At 42.3% G+C, this 25,925-nt stretch overlaps 1 protein-coding gene across 2 annotated transcripts in view; it reads left to right on the top strand.

Moving 5' to 3' along the window:
- FRMPD4 (FERM and PDZ domain containing 4) overlaps positions 1 to 25,925 on the top strand; it is a 486,033-nt gene that overhangs the window by 296,728 nt on the left and 163,380 nt on the right. For both annotated transcript variants that reach the window (XM_074359181.1, XM_074359180.1), the window contains exon 2: positions 22,040 to 22,156. In XM_074359181.1, coding sequence (XP_074215282.1) covers positions 22,040 to 22,156 — 117 coding nt within the window. The remainder of the gene's footprint in view (positions 1 to 22,039; positions 22,157 to 25,925) is intronic.

Below are 25,925 nucleotides of genomic sequence, written 5' to 3' on the forward strand. Positions count from 1 at the left end.
CCACCTTGTGCCTCTACAACATGAGAGAGCAACAGATTTTAAACTACATCTATGAGAAGAAATTAAGTCTTGAGATGAGTCACCCTTTTGTTGAGAATGAAAATTAAGGATAAGGCTCAGAGGGAAAAAAATGGAAGAAATAAAATATAAGAATCTGGACCTGCTGTGACATAAATGAGTGATGGTCTGTTCCCATTTCCTTTTTAAAAAAAATTTAGGTAAAATAGAATATAACATATAAGTTTCATGTGTACAGCATTATAGTTTTAATTTGAATTCTGTATACATCACAAAGTGATCACCACTAAGCATCTGGTTACTGTCTATCACCAGACATTTTACCCCCTTCTCTGGTAGCCATCAATCTCTTCTCTGAATCTTTCAGTTTGTTTTTGTTTTGTTTGTGTGTTTTGAGTGAAATCGTATGGTATTTGTCATTCTCTGTCTGACCTATTTCATTCAGCATAATACCTTCAAGGTCCAACCATGTTGTCACAAATGGCAAGATTTCATTCTTTTTCATGTAGTATTTTTTTTAGTAGTACTTCATTCTACACATAAACCACCTCTTCTTTATCCATCAGTGGACAGATTATTTCAGTATCTTGGCTGTTATAAATAGTGCTGCAATGAACATAGGGGTGTATATATCTTTTCATATTAGTGTTTTCATATTCTTTGAATAGATACCCAGAAGTGGAATAGCTGGATCATACAGTAGATCTATTCTTAATTTTTTGAGGAGTCTCCATATTGTTTTCCATGGTGGCTGCACTAATTTACATTTCCACCAACAATGTACATGGGTTCCTTTTTCACCACATCCTTGCTAACACTTGTTATTTCTTAACTTTTTGGTACTAGCCATTCTGACAGGAGTGAGGTGATATCTCATAGTGGCTTTAACTTGGATTTGCAGAGTAATTAGTGATGTTGAATGTCTTTTCACCTGCCTATTGGCCGTCTGTATGTCTTTGGAAAAATGTCTATACAGATCCCGTGCTCACTTTTTGATTTGGTTATTTGGTTTTTTCATGTTGAGTTGAATGAGTTCTTTATATATTTTGGTTATTAGTTCCTTATTGGATATGATTTGCAAATTTCTTCTCTCATTTAGTAGATTACCTTTTCATTTTCTTTGCTATGCAGAAGCTTTTTAGCTTTACATAGTTTTTTTGTTTTTGTTTTTGTTTTTGTTTTTGTTTTTTTGGCCTTTGTTTCTCTTGCCTTTGGAGTCAGATCCACGAAACCATTGCTAGGACCAGTGTCAAGGAGGTAATATTTTCTTCTAGGGTGTCTATGGTTTCAGGTCTTACATTTAAGTCTTCAGTCCATATTGAGTTGATTTTTGTGTGTGATGTAAGATAATGGTCTAGTTTCATTCTTTTGCATATAGCTGTTCAGTTTTCCTCTGCACCATTTATTGAAGAAACTGTTCTTTCTCATACATTGTATGTTTTGGGCTCCTTTGTTATAAATTAATTGTCTGTATATGTGTGGGTTTTTTTCTGGACTCTCAATTCTGTTCCATTGAGCTGTTTGTCTGTTTTTATACCAGTACCATACTGTTTGGATTACTGTACCTTTGTAGTACAGTTTGAAATCAGGGAATGTGATACCTCCAGCTTTGTTCTTCTTTCTTAAGATTTCTTTGGCTATTCAGGATCTTTTGTGGTTCCATACAAATTTTAGAACTATTTGTTCTAAATAGAACTATAGTTCTATGAAAAATGCCACTGTAATTTTGATAGGGCTTGCATTGAATCTATAGGTTGCTCTGGTAGTATGGTATTCCTGGTTCTTTAAGGCTCAGAATGCAGCTGTTTTACCTCCTCGTGTCTCTACTAGGAAATGGGTCCCTCCTTTGCAGAGTTTAGGGGAGATTGATGAGGTAATGTCTGCATAGTGGCTTAAGATTCTTGGGTGAGGTCCCCTTTGCAAGTGCACATTTTCATCATCATGACTGTTTGTGCCTCTCTGAAATACTGCCAAAGAGAACAAGAGGAGCCAGCCAGGAAGATAAATTTCTTAAGGCAAGAGATGAAAAAGAATTGGAACGAAGGGTGAGATTAAAAAAAAAAAAAAATTTTTTTTTTAAGAGAAAAGCAATTGCAAGAAAGAAATTAGAACAATTATATAAACAGAGATTGGCTTTAAGGACACATGGCCAAAATCCCAGACTCAGAGGAGGGCAAGGAATGGTAGGAAAAAAAAAAACACAACAAAAGCCTTTGAGAGTTAGAATATCAAATTCTCCAAGGGTGATCAGAGAGGTTCCAGAATAGAAGTTTTAAGCAGGCTACATTAAAAAAGGAGACGAAGAGATGAAAAAGATAAAGCAGAATTTTCAGTAGGCCTTTGCATTTTTGACTCCTCTACCTCCTAGAAAAGATATTTTTAGCCGTAAGATATTGGATAGCACTGGGAGAGAAATACACATGAAATATAATAGAATATAAATAGTAATTATGGATTTTGCAGCCTACTAAAGAAGTTTATTATGTTTCTTGTATGCAATGCCTCTTTGTTTCCAACTCATTCCCCTGTGCTCTGAACACGGCTACTTTCAGCTTGCTCCTTCTTTTCACTAAAATGAGAGTGGCCTATAGCAGGTTGTCTTGTGTGTCATGATTGATGGCTGGTATCCTTCCTGTGAGTAAAGTAAATGGTCTTAATGACTTCAGAAGCCCACATTGGAAACATTTATCACAGCAGTGAAGCTAATAGAGACTTTGAACCTGCAAGTGATAACGAATTGGACAACAAACATATGTTTGCTCTGAGACTTTTTAAAAACTTTGTTTTGATGTGGGTGTTTTCATTAAATAAACTTAGCAGTTGATCAGCTACGCACTTGCTTGTTATAGGTATATATTCATGTTCTGTTTTTCTACAGGAAGTATCTTAGGATCACAGAACGGGTGATCTGGGGATCCTGATACAGTGTTACGGAGTTAGACGGTCAACTCAGGTAGCAATACCCAATACTTTGTGGGGAATCTTGCTTGCCTGCTCCCTACTATCTGGAGGAGAGAGAAGAGGGGTGTATCCCTGGGAGCAGCCATTTCTGGATACTGGCTTCTTTGGGAGCTTCTCAGTGGTGTGGCATGTGGGGAATTTACACAGCTACTGTAGGGAGCTTGCCAGCCCGGCTGTAAGCAGCTCTTCCACACCCCTCACTCTCCCACCTGCGCCCCCACGGCCCTGCCCTTGACCTCTCCCCTCCGAGGCAAGGAGGATCTGCATTTGTACCTGATTAAAGCAGAGTCCAGTTTAGTCGAATACTTACCCTCCCACATCAAGGCTTACCTATAAAACTCTTTAAGTATTTTTAGCTTACCATTTGTTGAATTGATAATGACTTTTTTTGGATAATGACTTTGAAGGTAATAGTACGGAGTCCTCTGGAAGATAACAAGGAAAATATAAGACATCTTTTCAAAAGACCTAAAACTCTGATGAGGAAGAAGAGACTCATTTACATATCCATGTTAGATATTTGCATTCACTGAAACCTGGAGGGCTGGTGGAGACCAACTGGTTTAACTCCCACAGTAATCGTGGCCCAGGGGCTGCAGCGCTTGTCTCTTGATTCTTAATGTAGTTCTTGTGTTCATTCAGCAAACACGTGAGTGCCTACTGTGCCTAAGTTATGGATATAATACTGAACAAGACTTCAGGTTCCCTGCTTCAAGCAGCTGACAGAGCCCAGAACATATAGACAAGTTATATTTTGCTTAACACAATATATCCAAAGTAATATTTTTCAATATGTGATCAATTCTTAAAAATTCTTAATGAAACATTTTATTTTACTTTTTCCTAAGTCTTTGAAATCTGGTGTGGTTTTCACACTTATAGCACATCTCAATTCAGACTCTCCACAATTCCAGTGTTCAGTAGCTATCTGTGGTGTGAGTGGTCACCATATTGGACAGAGCAAGTGGATAGAATGTTTCTTAGAGGATGAACCCTTAAGCCAGAAGGATAAGAAGTCAGTCGGGAGGATGAATAGAGATGGGAGAGTTGGCGAAGGCTTCTAGGCTTGAGGGGCCAGAAAGCTTAGGCACTCAAAGATGAGAAAAGGCACGTATATTTCCGGAAATGCATGGAATTCATTGTAGCCTCTCTTCCAAATTTATAGGGATTTGGAAGTTAGGCACAGGAGCTGGTTTGAGAGAATGAACGTGAATTCACTTTTGGATGTGCTGAATTTGAGTGGTCTGTGGACGACCAAGTGGAGGTGTGAGATGGTAATAACTATAGGAATTCAGAGATGTCACTGTGGACCATGGAATTTCTTTCACTGGTCGAATGATAGTAAAGGAATGAAATGCTGAGCTTCAGAACATACAGTGAACAAATATGGTAGTTTGGAAAGGATTTTGACTTAGTCTCCTTTCCAGAGGCGATGACAGAAGGTGTATATTTTTATTCTGTTCTTAAAAATTGATGAACATAAAGCAGGAACTTTTAGAAGAAAGAACAAAGTTAATTGCTTACAAAATGCAATTACTGCCTTTCCTTCCTGCTGGGTCCTTGGAGCCCAGCTAAGACTGTAAAATACCAGATGAATGGGGCTGTAGGAGCAGAAGGAGAAATACACAGCCCATAAACCGGCGTGCCAGTGACTGTGCTTCTGGGCTGTTTGCATTGGAAAGGGCACGGACTGTGCTCTTTATCTCCGCTATGGCTTGGAAGTAAAGATTCACCAAGGATTGCTAGTGCTAATATCATGTATTTTATGGCTGCAATTCATTATGGAGCCTCTTGTAAAATCCCTGTCAAACAAAATGGCTGTAAGAGCCACTTTTTGTTTTGCTGCCAAAAGGACCATTTGGTTTCTGCTAATTTGGTTACAGGTATAATCAGATGTTTGCTTATTTCTCTTGATAATTTCACCGTCCTAAATATCACAGCATCAGTGGTGCCCTAGAAAAACTCCAGAGTTCAATTTCATTCAACTCAATTCACTGAGCTCCACACTTAGGCAAATCCTTATACTGGTGGTCCATCACTTACTCGGCTTTAAGGAGGTTTGGAACGTCTGAGAGAACTGTATCCCTGTAGGACACAGGTTCGGTTATGCCATAAACTAAATGATGTCACCTGGACTTGTGCAATTGGGTGGCACTGGAGATCTCCCTCTCTCTCTCTCTCTCCCCCCACCCCTGCCCTCCATCTAGAGTGGACTGTAATACAGGATGCAATTAAAGTGACATCAGGAAGTTACTCAGGTTCTCATTACTCTAGAGCAGAGGTTGGCAAACTGTTTCTGTAAATATCCAGATAGTAAATATCTTAGACTTTGCAGGCCATATGGTCTCTGTCACACTACTCAACTCCACCATTTTCACACAAAAGCAGCCATCAACTATACTTAACTCAACGGGCATGGCCATATTCCAATTGAATTTTATTTACAAAACAGGCAGTGGGCCAAGCCCACTGAGGTGGGGAATAGAGGGAGGAGACAGCATTGCTGGATGTGAGAGTCAAGCCTTTGTGAAGGTAGTGGCATGAGAAACAATGCTATGAGGATGTGTAATATTTCTGCAGGGATGTATATTTTCAATCTAGTTTATTCTTGGTTGCTTCCAACATACATTACATGTAAGTTTCCTGTCATTAGCTTTTGTACATGTTCCTTGAGAACTGAGACCAGGTGATCATACTGCGTTCTTAAGAGAGTTTTGGTGAGTTACCAGGTACGATATATGCTCAATAAATCCCCTTGGAAGGACGTAGGGTAGGGGCTTCAAGGAAGGTGTCCCAGAGCTTTTCAACTCTGCTCTGCTAAAGAACCAATACCTTAGCCAAAGATTAGGGCCAAGCCATGACCTGTGTACTTTGTCTAGGATGGTGGATACTGATAGGGCTTCTAAGATACACACTTACCCCAGAATCCGACCCAGAGAAGGGAACCCTTTGATTCTAGACCGTAAGGGAGGCTCTGTGCTCATGTTGGAAGGAAATGAATTCTAGTTCCATTTAATGGAGATGATCATGGATGTGACTGTGAACATTTGTCAGGGGACAAACTTTGTTTTGTTTTCCTCATTTAAATCACTTCTCATCGACCCTTTTGCCCTGATCTGGGTCTCCCCAGGTCCGTATCAGGTAAGGAGTTGGGTGCTGACTTCCATCCTGGCAAATGCCTGCCAATCTGGTCTCAGTGACCTCACAGACACCTGTCAACTGCCATCCATCTGGGAGCCCCAGGTTGAAACCTCCAGCAATGATAGTTTTAGAAGCAGGTTAAGGCTTGCTGCTCAAAGTGTGCTCCTTGGGCCAGCAGCATCTGGACCACTTGGAGCTCATTAGAAATGCAGAATTTTGAGCCCCACCCTAGGCTTGCTGAATCAGAACCCATATTTTAACAAGATGCCCGGCTAATTCATCGGCATCTGAACGTTGGAGAAGCCAGGTGGTAAGAGGCACTTTTTATTATGAAAGGTTTTCAGAATTTTTCTAATAAATGCATCATTTAGTTGCTAAAACCCTTTTTCTGGAAATAGTAATGGTTAGAGTGTTTCTTTTCACTGTCAGAGGAACAGATTTTTAGAACTTGTCTAATAAAAACTTTGCATGTCCTACCTAGTTATAATATAGATCTCTGCCACTTGCAAGTCTGCACACTTTGTAAAGAAATGTCTTCCTTGCTGTGGAAGTAATTACTGCAGGATGTAGAAATATTGAGAGCTTATTGTCTTCCCAGTGTTTTCAGCTCATTTCTTTTCTATGCCACATCGTGGGAAATACATGATGGTTTTTGTCCCACTTTATAAAATGAGCATGTTTGGAAGTCAAAATGTAGCAGAGCTTACTCGTGGCCATTACTTAGGTTAGGACAAGGAATTTCTGGATCTTAGTGTTCAGCGACAACATGCCTATCTTTGGAGCAGACAGAATGAAAAATTTGGATGAACTCCAGGTAGAAGTTCGGAAGATGGATAAAAACTAATTGTCATGATAAATATTTTTATCAAAATTGTTACGGAAATGTGAGGGAAGAATTGAGATGAAAATTATCAAAGAGTATGGGTTTTCTCTTCCGCCAGCAGTGTGAGGCGGACTCCACCCTGTAGAGATGTTCTAAAGACATAAACCATAATTCTGTTTCCCCATAAGGAACAAGGAGGTCTGATGCTCAGGTTTTCAGCCTACACTTGGCATCACCTCCTCTCTGTTTTTTATTAGATTGTTTTCCTTATGTTTATTAGATCAGATTAGACAAGGGCAGGGGCTTATCTTCTTTATCTGTCACAGTTGTACCCAGAGAATGGTGCCAAACAAAAAGGTTTTCAAATGAACAAAACACAGATAAATAAGAGGAGGGTGATATTGGCTGGAAAGCATGTGTAAATTGGTTTTCGTTACTACCTGAAAGCTCCCATGTTATCTTTAGAGTATGTTTTCTCCTTACGATCTTCACAGCTGTTTAAAGACACCCCCCCCCCCCACCAAAATGTAGTAGGAGGCCCTGAGTGACAGATCTCTCTTTTCAAGTGTATACTTTCATGTCCTATGAGGTTTCTTGTCCTCTCTAGTCTTACACGTTTTGGATGACCTTGGAGATGTGCGTACATTGAAAAATCTGGGGAAATCACAGATTCCCCTTTGATATCTAGGCAGAAAGTATTAGGAAATTTAATTTCTGCACTTACCATCATGTACACATTTGTTGCTTCTATATTAATAGTTTAGGAAAATGAAGAGTGAGGAATTAAGAGTTGTGATGGGGTGAGGTGATGGTCATGTGAATGCAGGAACAAAACCATGAATCTCTGTGTTAAATGAGTCTAAATAAAAAGCCACCAGAAATCTTGCGAGAATTAGGTAAAATTAAAGTACACGAAGTTGATGTGCTTTGTTGATGTTATAAATAACCCATTAAAAATATCACCAAAGCTGTCTAACTCTGGGGAAGGAAACCAGACAACACACCTTAGCATGCAGGTGTATTTAGGTGTGCCTCACTGTGCTGTAACTCTCCGTCTTACCTTGTTAAGGATGTCAGCAGGTGTACTACGAACACCTGCTCTTTAGGGATTATAAATCAGCAGTAAAGAAAGAAGTCTCCAGCAGACACTAAAATAGCAAACCAAACTCAAGCATAATTTCCACTGAAAACAGGCACACTTTTGTTTGGAAAACAAATGGCTGTTGGTGGTTTTAAAAATGTGAATCAGGCTAAAACATCTTAGAACATCACATTTGAAAACCCTACAAAAATCAGCTCACAAACCATTTGTATAAGACCTCCAAAATCCTGATTTGAATTTTAGAAAGCAGCCACTGTGGCAAGTTTTCCCACTGCGATTTTTGACTGCTTACATACTACGTATTTGAAACATCACTCATCCAGATAGTGGCCCTATTTCTAAAACAAGATCAATGGTTCAGAGATTTGAAACTCCCCATAAATATTCAGGTATGTGATGAATGAGCTATAATGTTCTACTTTGGGGTCAAAGGCTGTGGAAAATAGGAATCTTGTTCACCTCGCTTGAGTGGTGAACTGTTACCTCGGTGGAAAAACAGTTTTGTGGAATTTGTGGCTCTGGGTTTCTTCCAGTCCTTTTAAAGATTATGGCCTTTGAGAAAGAGACTGGTTTAGTTGATGAAGGTGAACATTTTGGAGCTTGAAGGGACCTCAGAAATCATATCATCCTGCCGCTTCATTCTATGGAGAAGAACATTGAGGGACAGAAATAAAAATGACTTTTCCAAGATGCCTCTGTAAGTCAGGGGTCAGCAAACTATGGCCAGTGGGCCAAATGCAGATTTTTTTGTTGCTAATAAGGTTTTCTTTTTTTGTTTGTTTTTATTTTGTTTTAAGCACCTTTGTTGTGGTGTAATTCCTGTACAGTAAACTACACAGATTTCAGATGCACAATTTGATGAATTTTGATAGCTGGATACACCTATGAAACCACCACCACAGTCAGGACAGCTAACATCTCCATCAGTTATGAAGTTTTCTTGGAACACAGCCGCGCTCGTTAGTTTGCACATCGTCCATGGCTACTTCAGATACAGCAGTAGAGATGACTAAATGCAACAAAGCCCAAATGACCCTCAAAACTGAAAACATTACCTGGCTCATCCCTGCTATAAATGATAGACTTGGGTTTACTTATATACTTATTTTTCAGAGGAGGTGCTGGGGATTGAACTCAGGTCCTCGTGCATGCTAAGCACGTGCTCTACCATTTGAGCTATACCTTCCCCCCGGACATGGTGGACTCAGAACGTAGTCTCCTGCCCTCCAGGCCATTGTCATTCTATATACTTTTTCACTCTTAGTTCACAAAGGGTGCATATCTAGTCATATAACTTTCTTTTTCTCTCTTTTCACTTTCTTCCTTCTATAATCTCTTTCCTTGTATTCCTGCTGGTACCTAATTGAGGATCATTTTTAAGTCATGTTTGATTATCTCACTCAAATTAAAAAAAAAACTTAATGAGAGATTGCTATTAGATATACTTTTAACATAGGATTCTAAAAATCATTAAGCAAGGCTAAGAAGATTAAGAAACTACAGTCCAGACAGGCAGATACTTTCTATGTTAATCCGGACAAATTTAAAAATGATCAAATTATATGTGCATGTCCCCAATGGTGAAAATATAATTCTCACAATGGATAGCTAACTTAGAAAATGTTTGAGTTTTTTATATGTGGTTCCTGAGGACGTTCACTGGGAAGCCACGTGGACTTGGCTAAGCTTGGTCAGTAGCAATAATAGGTTATGATTCATCTGTAGATAAGTCAGATATGAGAGTGAATGCTGCTTCTCAAATGGATGAGTGTTCACGAAAGTGTTTTCACAACATATTTGAAAATTAGATGAGGCCATTTGGCAGATGCAGCCAATGCTGGGTTTCATTAATGCCGTAAGCATTATTAAGTTCCATGACATGATGCATTTGGTGGGTCCTGAGAGCATATTCAGGTTCCAGATAACGCTCAGAGCCAAAGACTGGGCTCTAGATGAGACAGGAAAAGTAGCTAACGGTCAGTATAGATGAAATAGTTGTCCGTGTGGACTAAATGGAGAGGTGTCAGGAAGAATTCCCTGTCTCCTTGATGCCTGAATTTCCCAGTATGGGACTCCTACCTGAGGAGTTTCAAATGAAAGTTCAGGGTTCAGAGCAAAGCCCAGAGCCTGGACCATGTCTGGGTTGGGGGAGCCATGATGCCTCCTTCTTTAACAATCTTACCACCAGCCCCGTGAGGGCAAGTGCCCTATCTGTTAGTCACAGCTCTAGCCCTGCGCAATGACTGGCACGGAAATCCTTAGTAAAATGTTTTGAAAGGGCAATTGAATGAATGAATGTAGTGAAGAGAGAGAGTCCTCAGACTACATGATAGCCCAGCGAGTAAGCACCGTGGGCTGTAGGGTTGCTACATCATATACAAGGCCACCCAGAGCCTTGCAAAAAGGAGTTGATGCTCAATGAAGGCTTGTTGATTGACCTCAAAGGCTGCTCTGTGTAGAGGCTTGGCTTGTCCAGTGCCCTGTGTGTCCATTCTGAATCCTCTCTTAAAGCTGATTGGCCAGTCTTCCCTCCGGTCATCAGCTAAACCAAGCTGTACTGTCTTGTCAGGAGATTCATATGCCCCCTCAGATCCTTTCTGGGGAGAAACAGGTCAGGTAAGTGCCTGGCATTCTCCAGCAAATGCGAACAGTCTAGTCTGGCTGTGCCTGGGCTCCTGGCACATCAAGACATCATTGAGAGACTTTCTAGCTGGGCTAGAATGTTCTTTGATGTCCGAACCCTGGCCCTGGTGTCTGTTGTGCATCCGTGCCTCTCCCCCTAGCCCATCCTGCTGTCTCACCCTGACAGCCAGACAGTGGGGGGCTCTCATTCCTGACTGGCCCGTTCCCTCATCCTCAGTTCTAGCACCCTTTTTGTTCTTCCTTCCGGTTGCTGATAAGTTATTAATTTATATTTCCATCTTGAACTCTGTCCTTTGAAAACTCCTGGGAGTCCTTGGGGCCCTGTCCCAACTGTTGACAATTATGGTCCTTGCATAAAAGAGTCTCATAACTTGCGTGTCAGCTCAGTTAGCAAACAGTTTCTGTTGCACAGCTACGTTGCCAGGTACTGTGTGAATTCCTGGGGTCGCTTTTGAATAGACTCTTTGGTGTGATTTATAAAAAGTAGTCATTATTGCTGGGATTTGAAGGAAGTTGGCATCATTTTGGGGAAGAGTGTGGGGAAGGTAATTAGATTTATTTATTAAATGGAGGTATTGCGGATTGAACCTAGGACCCCGTGTGGTAAAGCACGTGCCCTCCCACTGAGCTACACCCTCCCTCTCGCCCCTGGCGTCATCTTTTTTCGAGTCTTAAATTTATGATAACTTTGCACCCTTGAAACATGATTGAATAAAGAGACAGGATAACTAAGTGCAAAGCATAAAGCTTGACTGGATACTGAATCAACCCCCCCCTAAAACTTATTAATGAACATTATTAGGGTAACTGGGGACATTTGAATATAGACTATATATTAGATAATATTGTATCAATATTAAATTTGAGTGCAGTATAGTATTGTAGTTTTAAAGGAAGGTATCCTTTTCCTTAAGAGAGAGATGGTGCAGAATTTAGGGGCGAAGTGTCCCAATGTCTATTACTTACTATAAATGGTTCAAATAAACATTTTACACATGTAAACAGAGACAAAGGGATTGGATAAAGGAGCAAAGGGAGAGGGGATAAAACCACTGTTGCAAAATACTAATAATTGATAAAGCTAGGTCAGTGTTGTTCAACCTCCACACTGTTGACATTTGGGGCCAAATCATTCTTTGTTGCAGGGCCGTCCTGTGCGCTGTGGGGTGTTCAGTGGCGGCCCTGGCCTCTACCCACTAGATGCCAGTAGCACACCACCACCCCCAGATGTGACAACCAAAACTGTCTCCAGTCGGTGCCAAATGTCCACTGGGGGGCAAAATCGCCCTTTGTTCAGGACCATTGCTCTAGGGGAAGTGTACGAGGGTGACTGTGGTACTCAACGTTTCTATGTGATTGAAAGTTTATAGAATGAGAAGTCGGGGAAAGAGAGTCCTGGTTGGGACTGTGAGCTTGTCATCACTGAAGAACTATTTCCAGCTAAGGGAACCTTGAACTGGAAAAATGAAGATGACCTTATATCAAGGAAACTGATCTAGGCTTGACAATGTAGCATTACTAAAGTTTAGTCTTAAACTCTGTGATTTTGATCTGGGGCGTCTGAATCACAGTTTGGTCTTCACAAAAACAGGAGGCTTTCAGGAATGCCAAGGCAGCAAGTTCCTGTTGTGTGTGGTGTTGCCTTCTGGGCTGTAGGGTCTGTCTGTTGAAATCCCGGACCCGCCTAGTCATTGTCATATGGCTCCTTTTGGAGGATGCTCTGAAGTTGACTGCTATTCATTCATTCGTTCATTTGTTTGTTCAATCAAATGCTATTATAAAACAGTTTCCATGGGCCAAATATTATACTCAATGCTGATGTAAAAAGTGGTTGTGGGTTTGGATCCAGTTAAGTAATTTGGGCTTCTTGGCCATTGCTGAACTCAGAGGTGAGGATTGGAGGCCCGTGAGTCCCACGTCTGTACGTTTTGACCATGCAGAGACATAGATCCACCCAGCCATTCAATAACAGAGGGTAATATTAAGAGGTTATATTATTGCTTCCATGTCTTTGTGTTCCCCCTCCAAAGCAATGATAAAATTCCCATTTCTGTACAGTTTTGTAGCCCTTAGTAAACCAAGTCTAACAGAGCAACTCAGTTAACAAACGTGTATGTTGCACACATACCGTTGCCAAGTACGGTGTGGATTCCAGGGGTCTAAAGATGAAGGAGATGCACCCGTGTCCTAAGGAAATCACAGTTGGCCAGGCGATGTAACAGACAAGTAACAGATCATTCCAATTCAAGGTGGCAAGGCCAATGAGGAGAGTTCAAGTTGCAATGACTATATGAACAAATAAGTGTTCACTGAGCATCAGCGAAGTGCAGCATGTCGAATTTTGTCAGATGCTATTAATTCTCAAGAGCTTACAATCTAGGAAGATATGTATTCACACAGTCATTGGCAATTATACAAGGCAGATGCTCCCCCAGTGATGGAAACAGTGGCTTCCCAGGAGTTTAGGGCAGCGAGGTCATCATTTCAAGGCAGGGATATTCAGGGACTGCTTTCTGCAGTGGTAGCATTTGATAGGCGTTTTGGAGGATGCATCAAATTTGGACAGATATGGAGAGGTATCGGCAGCCGGGGTCGGGGGAAGAGGAATGTTTCAGCCGGAGGGAATAGCATGAACCAAGATCTGGAGATGTGAACGTGGGAAACGTGTGTTCAGGGAATATGGATGACTCAGTTGAAAAGGAGCAGCATGTTCTTAGAAAACATTAGTTGGATCTATGCTAGAAATGAAGATCAGGGCCAGGTGATGCCGGGGGGGTGGGGAGGAGGATTTTGTTTGTTTGTTTCTGTGTTGATGGCTTTGATTTTTGTTGTCTGTTTCGTTCGCTGCAGTGTTTCAGGCACCTGGAACAGCATGTGGTACGTACCAGCTCCTCAGTCAGCGTGTGTTCTGTGTGTTAAGATGGGCGGGGTTTAAACACAATTCACATCGTCCTCGCAACTATCCAACAAGATGGTTAGTATTCTCCTCAGCTTTCAGGAGGTAAAGTGGCTGTTTTGAGGAGAATGAGGAACCTGCTCAAATTCTGATGCTCCGAGGTGGAGCCAGGGTTCAGCGCAGCTGCGTGTCAATCTAGACTCCATGGTTGGGCCTTATTTCTGCTTTATTCCTCCCTGGCTTTTACACAAATGGTAGCAGGCTGTGCGCCTTTCTGCACCCTGTCTTTATTGTTTTATTCACTTCAGGATCTTTCCAGATCTGTACACAAACAAATTTCTCATTCTTTTTGTTTTTATAACAGCTTCACGTGTCCCACCATGTTTGCACCATAGTTTATTTCAGAGAGAGAGACTGCTAAATTGCCCTCCCTGGGGGAATGCTGAAATGCTCTCTGAATGACGTGTGATCATACCTCTTTTTCTACAACCGCACTCACACCATCGAGGACCACCTCTCTCCAGTCTTCTGTGAATCCACCAGAAATCTATAGGGAATCCTATCCCTTTCTCAGTTTCTTTTCTTTAAAATAAAATCTTAATTACAAAAGTAATACTTGTACATTACAGGAAATAGAGAGAAATGAAGGCAGACCCACAAGACAACAAAACGCGTCAATCTCACAGGCCAGAGATAGCCACTGTGGGTCTGTCTTTCCCGACTATTTTCTTCTGCCTATGTGCACAGATTTCTTTTTACAAACTAGATCATATTGTATATACTTTTTTTGTAACCAATTTTGTTCATTTAACTCTCCTATGATCTCCAACTTTGGTTAAACGGCTAATTGGTGTCCATTGTCAGATGAACTGTTATGGCTGCAGTTGACCCTTCTTGTTAAGCCATTGTGAAATTTAAAAAGGAATAACCCATGAAAGTGTTAATAACAGTAGTTACTAAACAGATATTACCTCCCTCCTCTCCTAACACCCACTCTTACCTTCTTGAATGCCCAGAGCTATGGTTTTAATGCCTAAGATTCTGAGCCAGGACCATCATGTAGCTGGGATTCCTTTGAGTGCAGTTCACAGTGAACATTACTATGTGCTTACGCTAGCCTGAGCAGCAGAGGTAGAAAGATGAAGACATGGCCCTGGCCTCACGGGGTGTGCACCCAGCGTAGCGTATCCACTTGGCACCATGTGCTTACCTGGGAGCTACAACTACAGACCGAGTGAAAGGGGCTGACTGTTCCCGCGTTTGGCTCTGTAACAGCTCCAGCTCCCCCAGCATCCTCGGCCAGCCCGGCCAGCCTGCATCTGTCTTCTCCTGTACAATACAGGGCTAATTACAGTTGTCCTCCCAGATTCACAGAGTCACAGAATTCAGTAAGCCCGTAGATGCAAATGCATTTTGCAAAAATGCAAAGTTCAATTCGAGGCAGAGCTGTAACTGACTTTAATGGCCACCCTGTGTGCAACATTTGGGGACTCTAGATATGTGGCCTCAAACTCTTAGAATGTCTTGGGTCTGTCACTGGATTGTTTACACAGTGAGGCTCAAGTTTATATGTGCAAATTTTTGGAAGGAGAACCAGTTAGCCTGGACTTAATTCTCCTGGTAATCTCTCCCCATTAGGAAACAAATAATTCAACAAGCTGGTGAGAAGTTTGCAGTGAAACCCAGGGATGTTTAATCACACAGTTAGTTTTTTTGTGTGGGTTGGTAAATTATGCAACTAAGCGATGAAAATAATCAGAAAAATGTTTAAATTTGGGTATGAAGATATACATCCAAATGTCTTTTACCGTAGTTAAACTCTTGATTAATAATACATTTCTGCTGGACTAAAATGATTTTATAATGAATGTATTTTTGAGTTTCTGCTTTTACGAGGCTTGGTATTCATATTTAAAGGAGTTTTGAATTGCCTGCTTCTTCCTGTTTACTGTATTTCCCTGTCCTCCTTACGGTAACAGAAGTGACATCGTAAAAGTAGTTGGGAGGGTGAGTCTTCTGTGTGCATGGCCGTGATGTTATCTCGTCCTATCAACATAGCTCTCTTTATGTGCACCTGCATTAAAGCTGCTAATAAGGGGCCATAGGGTGGGAAGCTGTTACCTCATATGAGATTGAGATGCTGTGACTACTGTAGTGAATCCTGATTGAACGAAGAGGCTTAGTTCTGAGTCGGGAGACAACACACCTAATTCAGAAAGTATGTGTCGCCAGCCTTCTGAACTGGCACCAGAAGGCTTGGAGGGTCAGTCAGTTCCTCACTGATCCATGGGATGAGAAACTGCAGGGCAGGACCCCCTCCTGCCCCAGTGGAGCCCACCTAGTTGGTCATAAAAGGAACAAGGCTGCCAGCACATTTGGAGCTTTTCAGATTCATCCAGAGCCATCTTTTGTTCATTTTTTCTCCCTCATTTTCTGCTTCCTTTACCTTAACCCACATGGCACGTCAGCTATGAAGGTCATCTGTTGGCACGCTGTTTGAAGTTAGGAGTTCTCTAGGTTTTCAGGTACTGTCACCCCGCCACCGTTTAGAGCAAAATAAATGAGAAAGTGCTTTACATCCTATAACACTGTATTTAACGCTGTATCACTTGGGTTATTCTGAAAAGAATCTTTGTGAGTCCAAAGAGATAAGGATGGTCAATATCTAGGTCACTTTTTATTTTACTGGATTTGTATTGAGTTGTTCCATCAGGGATGACTAACTGAATAGCTGTGGCTTAGGTTTTTCCCTATCAGAAATGGACCTGAAAATTAATTTCCCAACACCAAGTTCAAAGGATACAGCTTGATCCTGGCCACTGGTCCTAAATATTATGAGGTACATAGGCAGCCCCGTAAGTTGAAGTCACACTTCATTATGGCACCGTGCAAGTAATATGGGATTTGGAGCAGGAAACCTCAGGGCTCAGTCCTGGACACTCTTCTGTCTAGTTGCATAACACCAGCAGGAGCTTTGCATTGGGTGAGCTTGGGTGGACTCTGCCCTCCCCCCACTTCCATCCCCAGTACAATCTGTAACACACGATGCTGGCCGAAACCCGCGGCCTCCCGACTACATGCCTATTTCCCGCCCTCGAAGGAAAGCTGGTGCCTCCACCCAACGTTGGGCAAGTTATACACTCTCTGCACCTCAATATCTTCCTTTTTTAAATGGAAACATTAATGCTTTAGCAGATATTCTGTCACCTGTGGAAGCAGGTTTGTGACTATCACAAGAAATTAGGTATGGAGAAAGGCTATTGACACTATTAGGTCAAGTACAAAAGTTATTTCCATTACTGTTACGTCTGCCACTTCTAACACCACATACCATTTGCTGAGACTGTTCTAAATGAGTCAAGCATCGCAGGGATAACATTTATCTGCGTAACATCACGTGAGCTGGATGTTGCTATTTGCAATTCACATGGACAACTACAACCCAGAAAGGCTAAGTCATTCACCCAAAGCCAGGAAGCTATTAAGCGGCTATGTGAACGCTGATGCAAAGGTACATTCTCGCTGATGTAAAGATGCATTTGACTTAGTATTAATTGGGCTTTAAGTGGAAACATTGAGAAGGCTTTTTCCCCTAACTAAAGTGTACCGAGGACCCACATGTGCCAAGGACTGTGTTAAGAACTGTGCCGTCATTACTTTGTTTATTCTTGACAACAACTCTGTGAGCCCAGCAGGGGCACACTCGCCATTTGGGCTGGATCATTCTCTGTGCTGGGCTGTCCTGTGCACTGTAGGGTGTTCAGCAGCAGCCCCGACCTTTACCGACTAGATGCCAGAAGCACCCCTCCCCCCGTTGTGACTCCCCAAAACGTCTCCAGATATTGCCACGTGTCTCAGGGGCAAGATCACCCCTGAGTGCAAATTATTGAGTGAGACGAATTCTGTTTTCCTGGTGATGAAAATAAGACAGACTCATAGACTTAGAGAACAAACTGATGGTTACCAAACGGGAAAGGAGGGGAGAGGTAAATTAGGAGTATGGGATTAACAGATGCACACCACTATATATAAAATAGATAAACAACAAGGACCTACTATAGAGCACAGGGAACTATATTCAATATCATGTAATAACTATAATGGAACAGAATCTGAAGCCATACAGTTAAAACTAACACAATATTATAAATTAACTGTAGTTTAATGAAGTTTAAAAAAAAAAAGATACAGAGAAGAGTTCAGGGTCTCAAAGCTAGTAAGTGGCAGAATTTGAAATCTGTCTGACTTGAGACTTTAGAACCAGACCTCATTCCTTCTCCCCTACAGCATCCCTTTTGTCTGATACTGAGGTGTGTTTCTAAGGAAACTGAGGTTGCAGTCTGCAGGTGGTTTCCAAGAAACCGCCTTCTCCTAGGGCAGATTTGCTATCAAGATTTGGTCCAGGGCTTAGAGGCATGTACACAGGAAGCGACCATGGGTGGCTTCCACCAGTGGTCTCAACACGAACAGTTCTGCAGTTTTGCCTGGACCGTTCATTGCTGCTCTCACTTCTTAGGAAGTGTGAGGATCTTTTTTGTCCAGGACAGTTTCCATCCGGTGCACATAATAGATGGGTGAAACACAAAGTCGCAAACCAGTTCAGTCAGTCGTGGGGAGTTTCTGGAGTGACTGAAATAGCCCTGCCAATGTAGGTCGCTATTTTTAAGGCTGAGCTAAGTGTTTGAAAGTGGTTCACACAGCCATGATCTCAGGTTGAAGTCACAGAATATCAGAGTTGCAAGGAATCTCAAGGTCTGGCCTGAGCCAGCTGGAAATTGCCCTTCAGCCTCATGGATCACACACAGAGCTGGGATGGTGGTGCCTGGTAAAAGCGTTCTGATATTTTCTTCTACTTCTGCTGAAATCATCTACGTCTGACCTTAGAGGAAGGTGTCACTGGCTTGCTTCAGCCCCTTCCTGCCTTGTTCTTGCCAGACTGGAAAAAAAAAAATAGGTGACTGAGCCTTTTACCCTTTTGCTGTTTCGAGAATGGATGAAACCATTGATACTTGCATAACCGGCCAAAGTCCTATATTCTCTTTGCGGGGACACAGAGATTTATTTAGCAGAGAATTTATAGCACATCCTAGGCTATGTGCTGGGCAGCATACTGAGACCTTTACAAACTGCATTTAGTATTTTCCCAAAGATTTGGTCCCATTTCTGTCATTTTACAGAGGAGTAGCTGGGACTGAGGGGTTCAGAGAGGTTGACTAGCTTGCTCAAGATTATGGAAAGTCAGAGGCAGAGCCTGGATTAAAGAGTCTGATTCTAACTCAGTGGCTAAAATGTGGGCACCAGTATTACCGGGAGGCTGGTTAAACACAAATTGCTGGGTCAGTCCCATCCCCAGAATTTTGGTTTAGGAGGTCTGGCGTAGCGCCCAAGAATCTGCATTTCTAACAGAGTCCTGCATGATGCTCTTGCTGCTGCTACTGCTGGTCCAGGGACCACTCGGTGAACCTCCTGCTCCAGTGCATGTGCTTTTGACCGCCACACCCTGCTGCTTCTATCTAGTCAGCTGGAAAAGACGGTAGAATTACCTTCAGCAGTGGGCGGCCACCTTAGGGTACAAAGTACCGATGCCTGGGCCTCGTCCCCAGATATCCTGACTCACGTGGCCTGGCCTTGGTCCCAGGCATCAGTCATTACCAAATTCTCCCATGTGACTGCATTGTGTGGCAAGACTTCACATTGGAAGCCTCTGATGTAGGCAGTACTTAGGAAAACTTTAATGCCTAAATAAATCACCTGGGGATGTTGATAACATGCAGATTTCACATGTCCCACAAACACCCGGGAGAAATGCATGCTGCTGGACTTCAGCCCAAACTGTCCGTAGCAAGCACTTGTATTTCCCAAAGCCCATGGTTGCCGGGTAAAATACAGGATGCCCAGTTCAATTGGAATTTCTGAGAAACAGCAATAATGGGGAGTAAGGCATAGCTTAGCATGCACGAGGTTCTGGGTTCAATCCCCAGTACCTCTGTTAAATAAAGACAGAAATAAAACCTAACCACCCCCCCAAATGTTTAAAAACCCAGCAAATAATTTTTTTAATGCAAATATATCCCGAATGTTGCATGGGACGTATTTTACCTTACCCTGAATTAACTGAATGAGTGTTTTTGGCTTTTTCCAGTATGAGCATGTGATTGGGTGTTTTATGACAAAAGGCTTTATTTGAAAACATCTTTCTGAACTGTTGTTTGCTGCCTCCTGAACATACTGTCCGGGGCAGAATGTAGTTTATAATAAAATTCAGGCTGCCTCTAGCTCATTATTGTATCACTGTATTTTGCTTGTAAATTATATTAGGAAGCCTACAGCTTTCTTTTAGTGATTTAGACTTCAAGGGGAAAGAAAGATTGAAAGAAAAGACAAAAGGAAAGAAAACGGTTGGTTGTTTAATAAGTTAGCCCCCTCTGGGAAAGGTGAACATTCTGAGATGGTACATAATTTCGTAATTCCGGATAAATTGTTGCATTCTCAACACAGGCCTCCTTTCACTTGCAGAAGTGTCCTTTGCGTCACCTCTTTCTGTACGATTGCTTTTGCAAAACTTGTTAACAACAGGATATACCGTGTTTATACCTCAAAGGGCTTATATTCTTGGTCCCACCTCAGAAAGCCTTCCAAACGCGTTCTCTGCTGCTGTGGAGAAACTGGCGGGCTCTTTGTAGACCCTCAGTGGGGCAAAGCCATGAGCCCTCTCACTCCAAGCAAGTAGCATGTTCTGCAAAAACCGCCGGAGGAAACGGCCCCCGCTGGCTCGGGCGCAGAGAAGAGGAACAAAAACTTGCTGTGTCTTTTCTTGTCATAGTCCTCTGATGGGAACTAGCCCTGTGGCGGCATTCTCAATGCGTGGGACCTGAGTTAAATTAGTGAACTCTTCCTCCCCACACTTTATGAAGGATGTGGGAAAACTGAAAGGAAGTTCAAGAAAGGCAACGGAGGTGGTGAAAATTCTACAAACCAGTTCCTCTCCAGAAAACTGAACAGGAAATGGGCTGGTTTCCCTTGAGAAGTGTTGGGTTGTGGTCAGATGTCTGAGTGGGGAGATGGGAGCAAGTTACCCTCCATCCCAGAGAATTAAAAGCCTCCTCTCCTCACAGAAAGTTTGACACCCCTGATTTGGATGTTTGCTGTGGGGGGGCCCGCCACGGACAGTTGCGCACGTTGTGCATCTTGTCCCTGGTGTGGGGGCAGGGGGGCGCTGCTTTCTAATTATCAGGAGATCCCAGGTACGCTCTGGAGACACTGACTGTGAGGCCCTGGAAGTGTCCTCACTGTCCACTGCCCACCACCCCCACCTCCCCCCACACACACTATGGTGCCCATCGGCAATATGTAACTGCCCAGAGGGTCTAAGAGGCATCCAGAGTGAGGAAGTTCACCTGGAGCCAAAGGGCCAAATGATGAAGGATGAGGGTTGATCCTAAAATAGCATCACATCTTTCCTTCCCACTGTTGAGCTCTGAAGGAATCTTTGGCGTTCGTGAGAGAATGGTGGCATTTCTGCACGTGCCGGGCAGAAGAGGAGTGGCCAGGATCTGGCGATCCAGAGACTGGGCTCAGGCCTCAGGTTAGGGGTTGTCACTGTGCAGTGCTGCCCATCACAGCAGCCTGTCGCATGGAGGCACTTCCCCTTTCCTCTTGCTCTTGGAAAGGCAGGCTTCTAGAAAGTTCGCTTTAACCTACCCTTTCATTTTGCTGATGAGTCAAATTTAAGGTGTGGATTGGAAAGTGTAAAAGCTAATGGGTGGGTTTTCATTGCAACATAAATGGAGCGTTTGTTTAAGGCTTTATGACTCTCCTTGACTGGAGCGTGGTTAATATGGAGTGGAAATTGTATATTTGGGTCAGCGGAGTCCAGAAAACTGAGGCTTGGGGTGATTTGTGTAAGATCCTTAAAAAGAGTAATTTATTTTCATGTGTTGTGATATCTGTCTATATGCCAAACCATTCTAATGTCTGGTCCCAGCAATCCCTAGTGTCATGGAAAGTGTGCTAAACTTTCATTCACAATTGCACGTGTCCTCAGGAAAGTTACATAATCTTTCTGAGCTGTTATTTTTCCCTCATCTCTAAAATGAGTTAAGGATACTTATCTCCTAGGGCAGCTGTGAAAAGCAAGCAACATACTATAATAAAGAAAATATCAGGGTGAGGGTATAACTCAGGGATAGTGTGCGTGCTTAGCATGTGTGAGGTCCTGGATTCAATCCCCAGTACCTCCATTAAAAAATTAAAATTAAAAAAATAAAAACAAACAAACAAAAAATATCAAGTATAGTATTTGACACAAAAACGTTCTTTCTGATTATTTAGTCAGCTGAGGAAACAGCCCGCAGTTGAGAGGAGCAAGTCCTCTGCCCCTCGTGGAGTTTGTCTCCTAAGAAATGTTCAGGAGTCAGGTGTAATGATGCTTTTCTTTTCCTCTCTTTTTTGCCAGCCACAGGACGAAGTCTTCAGGCTGGCCACCTCCCTCGGGAACCTGGGGCTTGAACCAGGTGCCACCCTATGGATGGGAGATGACGGCGAGCCGGGATGGCCGAGACTGCTTCATCAAGTAAGTTGAACGGACAGCTTGAACAACAGTCTTGGGCTTTTTGGATGTCTCTAGTTTGACCCTTGCTTTAGGAGAATTAACACACCTACATGAGGGACTCCTCAGCCTCTGGAGGCCATTCCTCAAGCACCCTGATCTCCTGGGCCTTCTGTCTCTAGTGACGTGAGGGAGCTTCGTTCTTGGACAGGCGCCGTCTTAGGTTGACAATTCACAGGGTGGCATCCCGGCCCAGAGCTGAAGTGCACATTGTGAAACCTGAGGCCTGTTGTACTCATTGTCTGAGGCTGGTAACTAAAGTCTGAAGTGGAAGAGGGTCACTTGGAAAGCCTTCTAGAAACAGTTAAGACAGGAGTGTTCCTGGCTCATCTGTAACTAAAAAAATCAGCTAAAAGGCTTATGCGCTTTAGGGGTGGTAGTACAAATTCCTCCCTCGAACACTAGCTAAGGTTTGGGATTTTTGTGGTGCTCTGGAGTTGTTGTTTTAATTGTGGTAACATATATAGTGCGTAATTGTTACGTTATTTATGTTCTGTCTATATAGAATGGTTATGTTACGTATAACATGATGGTAAGTAAAATCACTTTTAGGTGTACAATGCCATTAACTACATTCCACAACACTTCATCATCCCCAGCATCAACTGTACCCATTAAACGGTAATTCCCCGTCGCCCCTCCCCCAGCCCCTGTATGGAGCTCCCTGATCTGGGTGTCCCATGTCAGTGAGATCATACAGTATTTGTCTTTTTGTATCTTTCTTATTTGACTTAGCATCACGTCCTCAAGTTTCATCCATTTAGTAAGAATTTCATTCCTTTCAAGGCTGAATAATAGTCCATTGTCTGGGTAGGTCACGTCTGTTTATCTATTTATGTGTCAGTGAACATTTTAGTTGTTTCTACCTTTTGGCTCCTGTGAGTAACGCTGCTGTGAACACTGGTGTACAAGTATCCGTTTGAGTCCCTGATTTTAATTCTTTGGGGTTTATACCTAGGAGTGGAATTGATGGCTCATAGGGTAATTCTACATTTACCTTTTTCAAGAATGACCGAACTTTTTCACAGAGTCTGCAGTGCTGTTTTGTTTTGTTTCGTTTTGTTTTGTTTTGCAGTTGTATGAAAAAAGTACTTATATTCCATTTTTCAAAACAGCAAATATTCACCCAGTTTTGATTTCCAGTCTAAGTGAAATATCCTCAGTTATGAGAAATCAGTGAAATAGATTTGACATCAGGAAGCATGGGTGGCCCTAGCCTAATACAAGTAAGCAGAGACTGGAGGCCAAGAGGAAGATATCCTTCAACATCACAGGCTGCGTTCTTTCTTCCAGCCAAGCTGACTGTGGACTGATTAGCAAATATAGAATCAGCATGATGTGGGGGATCATTTTGATAAAAACAGAAATGTCTGCCAAGATTGTTTTTTGAGAGTGGTCTTTTGGACAGCCCAGCACCTCTGAGTTAGGACTGTTGGAAAGCAGCCAGAGAAAAACTCACATGAGTGTTGTGAGTGGTTTCCTAGTCTCTGCAGCCACGTCCCTCCCCTTCCTAGATTTGCAGAGGGGGGAGGACCCCTCTCCAGAGTAGTCTGTGGCTAAGTGGCTTGTCTCCTGGGTCCATCCTGGAAAGATTCCAGTTTCCCTTGAGTATGACCCACTCCAGGGAGCCTTGAGAAGTGGCCCTGTGGCTCTCCAAGGCTTTCCTGAGGATGTGCTCATAGAGAAACTCTGGTGGGAATCTCAGCAGTGGCAACAGAATCTCTCAGAAAGCTCAAAGACTCCAAGAAAGGCCAACAGTTTGTTTATAGCCTAGATTCTGATTTGTTAATTTCATATAGTTTGCATAAGTCCCTCATAATGCTAGAAAGATGATATTTTTTGATATTCTATTGTGCCATCTATTTTGTAACGTGGTTACAAATTTCTGTAATTGTCACAGTTCGGGCAGCCTAGATACTTTGACTCAAAACAATAAAAAATGTCTGCCAAAGAAAGGTAAGTTTTAGAAGACATGGATTCAGAACTTATGAAGGTGTATCTCAGACTTCTCTGATTAAAATGGACTTTTCTTTGTTCCTGATCGGATTGTGCTTCCTGTACATTCCAGGCCATTTGATCAATAGACAGAAACCCAAACTGTGGCCTGTGGATTAGGGATTCTGGGAACCCCAGTTAGAGCTACCAATACGCATTTCCATTAATGTCATTGACATTTTTAAGGGCCAGCCCAGATGTCAATTTAACATTTACACTGGCCTGATGCCAGCGGTTGAAGCGGATAAGAACAAATCAGCAACTTAACAGAGAAACCTGCACTGATTACTAAATGGCAGATTTTAAAATCAAAGTCACCAGTGTCACTTTTCCAAATCTCCGGATTTTTTTACTTGAAAAGTAAATTTCCAGAGTTCTTTCAGAGACACTGTTTTAAGACATCAAGAATAGTACTTCTTTCGAAATTGTTTGTTGTTTCTCTGTCACTAATGAGTTTTATAAATAATGAGACTCATTCTGATTTTTTTCTCTTACCTACTGAGTGATGTCCATTACAAAGAGATACTCTAATTACCAGAGTTTCCGGGGAGCTCAGGTTGGCAATACAGTGTGTATCTCTACTCATTAGTTGTAGAAGTTAAAAGAACAATTTGAAAATTGATCTGTGGTTCATAATTAGCACCTTTGCATTTAATTTTCCTCTCTTACATATTCTCTTTGAAAGAGAGTAGACATCTTATTTTTTCATCTTACGACCTAAGTGATAACTCACATCAGACAATTGTTTTTGTTTTTTGGGTTTTTTTTTTTTTAATTGAAGTATAATCAGCTTACAATGCTGTGTTAATTTCTGGTAGACAATTGTTTTTGATGCAGGTACAACTACTTCTAAGTGATGGGCAAAACTATGGGAGGAGCCAGGGTTCACATGTTCAAAGTTAGAGTCTCAGAGTTAATAATGAGATAATTCTATTATTAGGAGTTTTTCAGAATATGGCCCAGAGTAGTTCAAAATGTGCTCATATTTCATCTTCCCTCTCCCATCCCCAATTATTTAGAGTAGGGCTGGGTAACCTGTTTTCTGTAAAGAGTTACTGATCCATAGGGTTAAAAAATGTTTGATGCCATTAGGCACGTGTTAATGTACATGTGTATACTTTTGTGTAGTCTGCAGAGCGGTGGTTCTCAGCCTTGGCTACACATTGGAATAGTCTGAGGAGCAGTAAAATACCCGGATGCCTGGGTGTCTCAGGCCATTCAGGCTGCTGTAATGAAATACCAGAGACTGGGCAGCTTCCACACAGATATTTACTTCTCTCAGTTCTGGAGGCTGCAAAGTCCAAGATCACAGTGCTCGCATGGCTGGGTTCTTGGTGTCACAGTGCTCGCATGGCTGGGTTCTTGGTGTCATAGTGCTCGCATGGCTGGGTTCTTGGTGAGGGCCCTCTTCCTTGCTTGGGGACAGCTGCCTTCTTGCTGTATCCTCACAAGGCAGAGAGAGAAAGCACCTCTCTGTCTCTTCTTAGAAAGTACTAATCTCATTTTGAGGGCTCCACCCTCATGGCCTGATTACCTCCCCAAAGGCCCCACCTCCTAACACCATCACTTTGGGGAGCAGGGCTTTAACGTGAATTTTGGGGAACACAAACATTCAGTCCATAGAACTAGATCTGGGGTAGAGTCTAGGACTAGAGAGTTCCAGGAGCTCCCCAAGTGTTTCTAATGAACAGACAGCTCCAGTTGCTGCTCTAAAGCACATTTTTGCATTTGACTTCAT

This window comes from Camelus bactrianus, chromosome X, assembly GCF_048773025.1.
Source record: "Camelus bactrianus isolate YW-2024 breed Bactrian camel chromosome X, ASM4877302v1, whole genome shotgun sequence".
NCBI classification, from domain to species: domain Eukaryota; kingdom Metazoa; phylum Chordata; class Mammalia; order Artiodactyla; family Camelidae; genus Camelus; species Camelus bactrianus.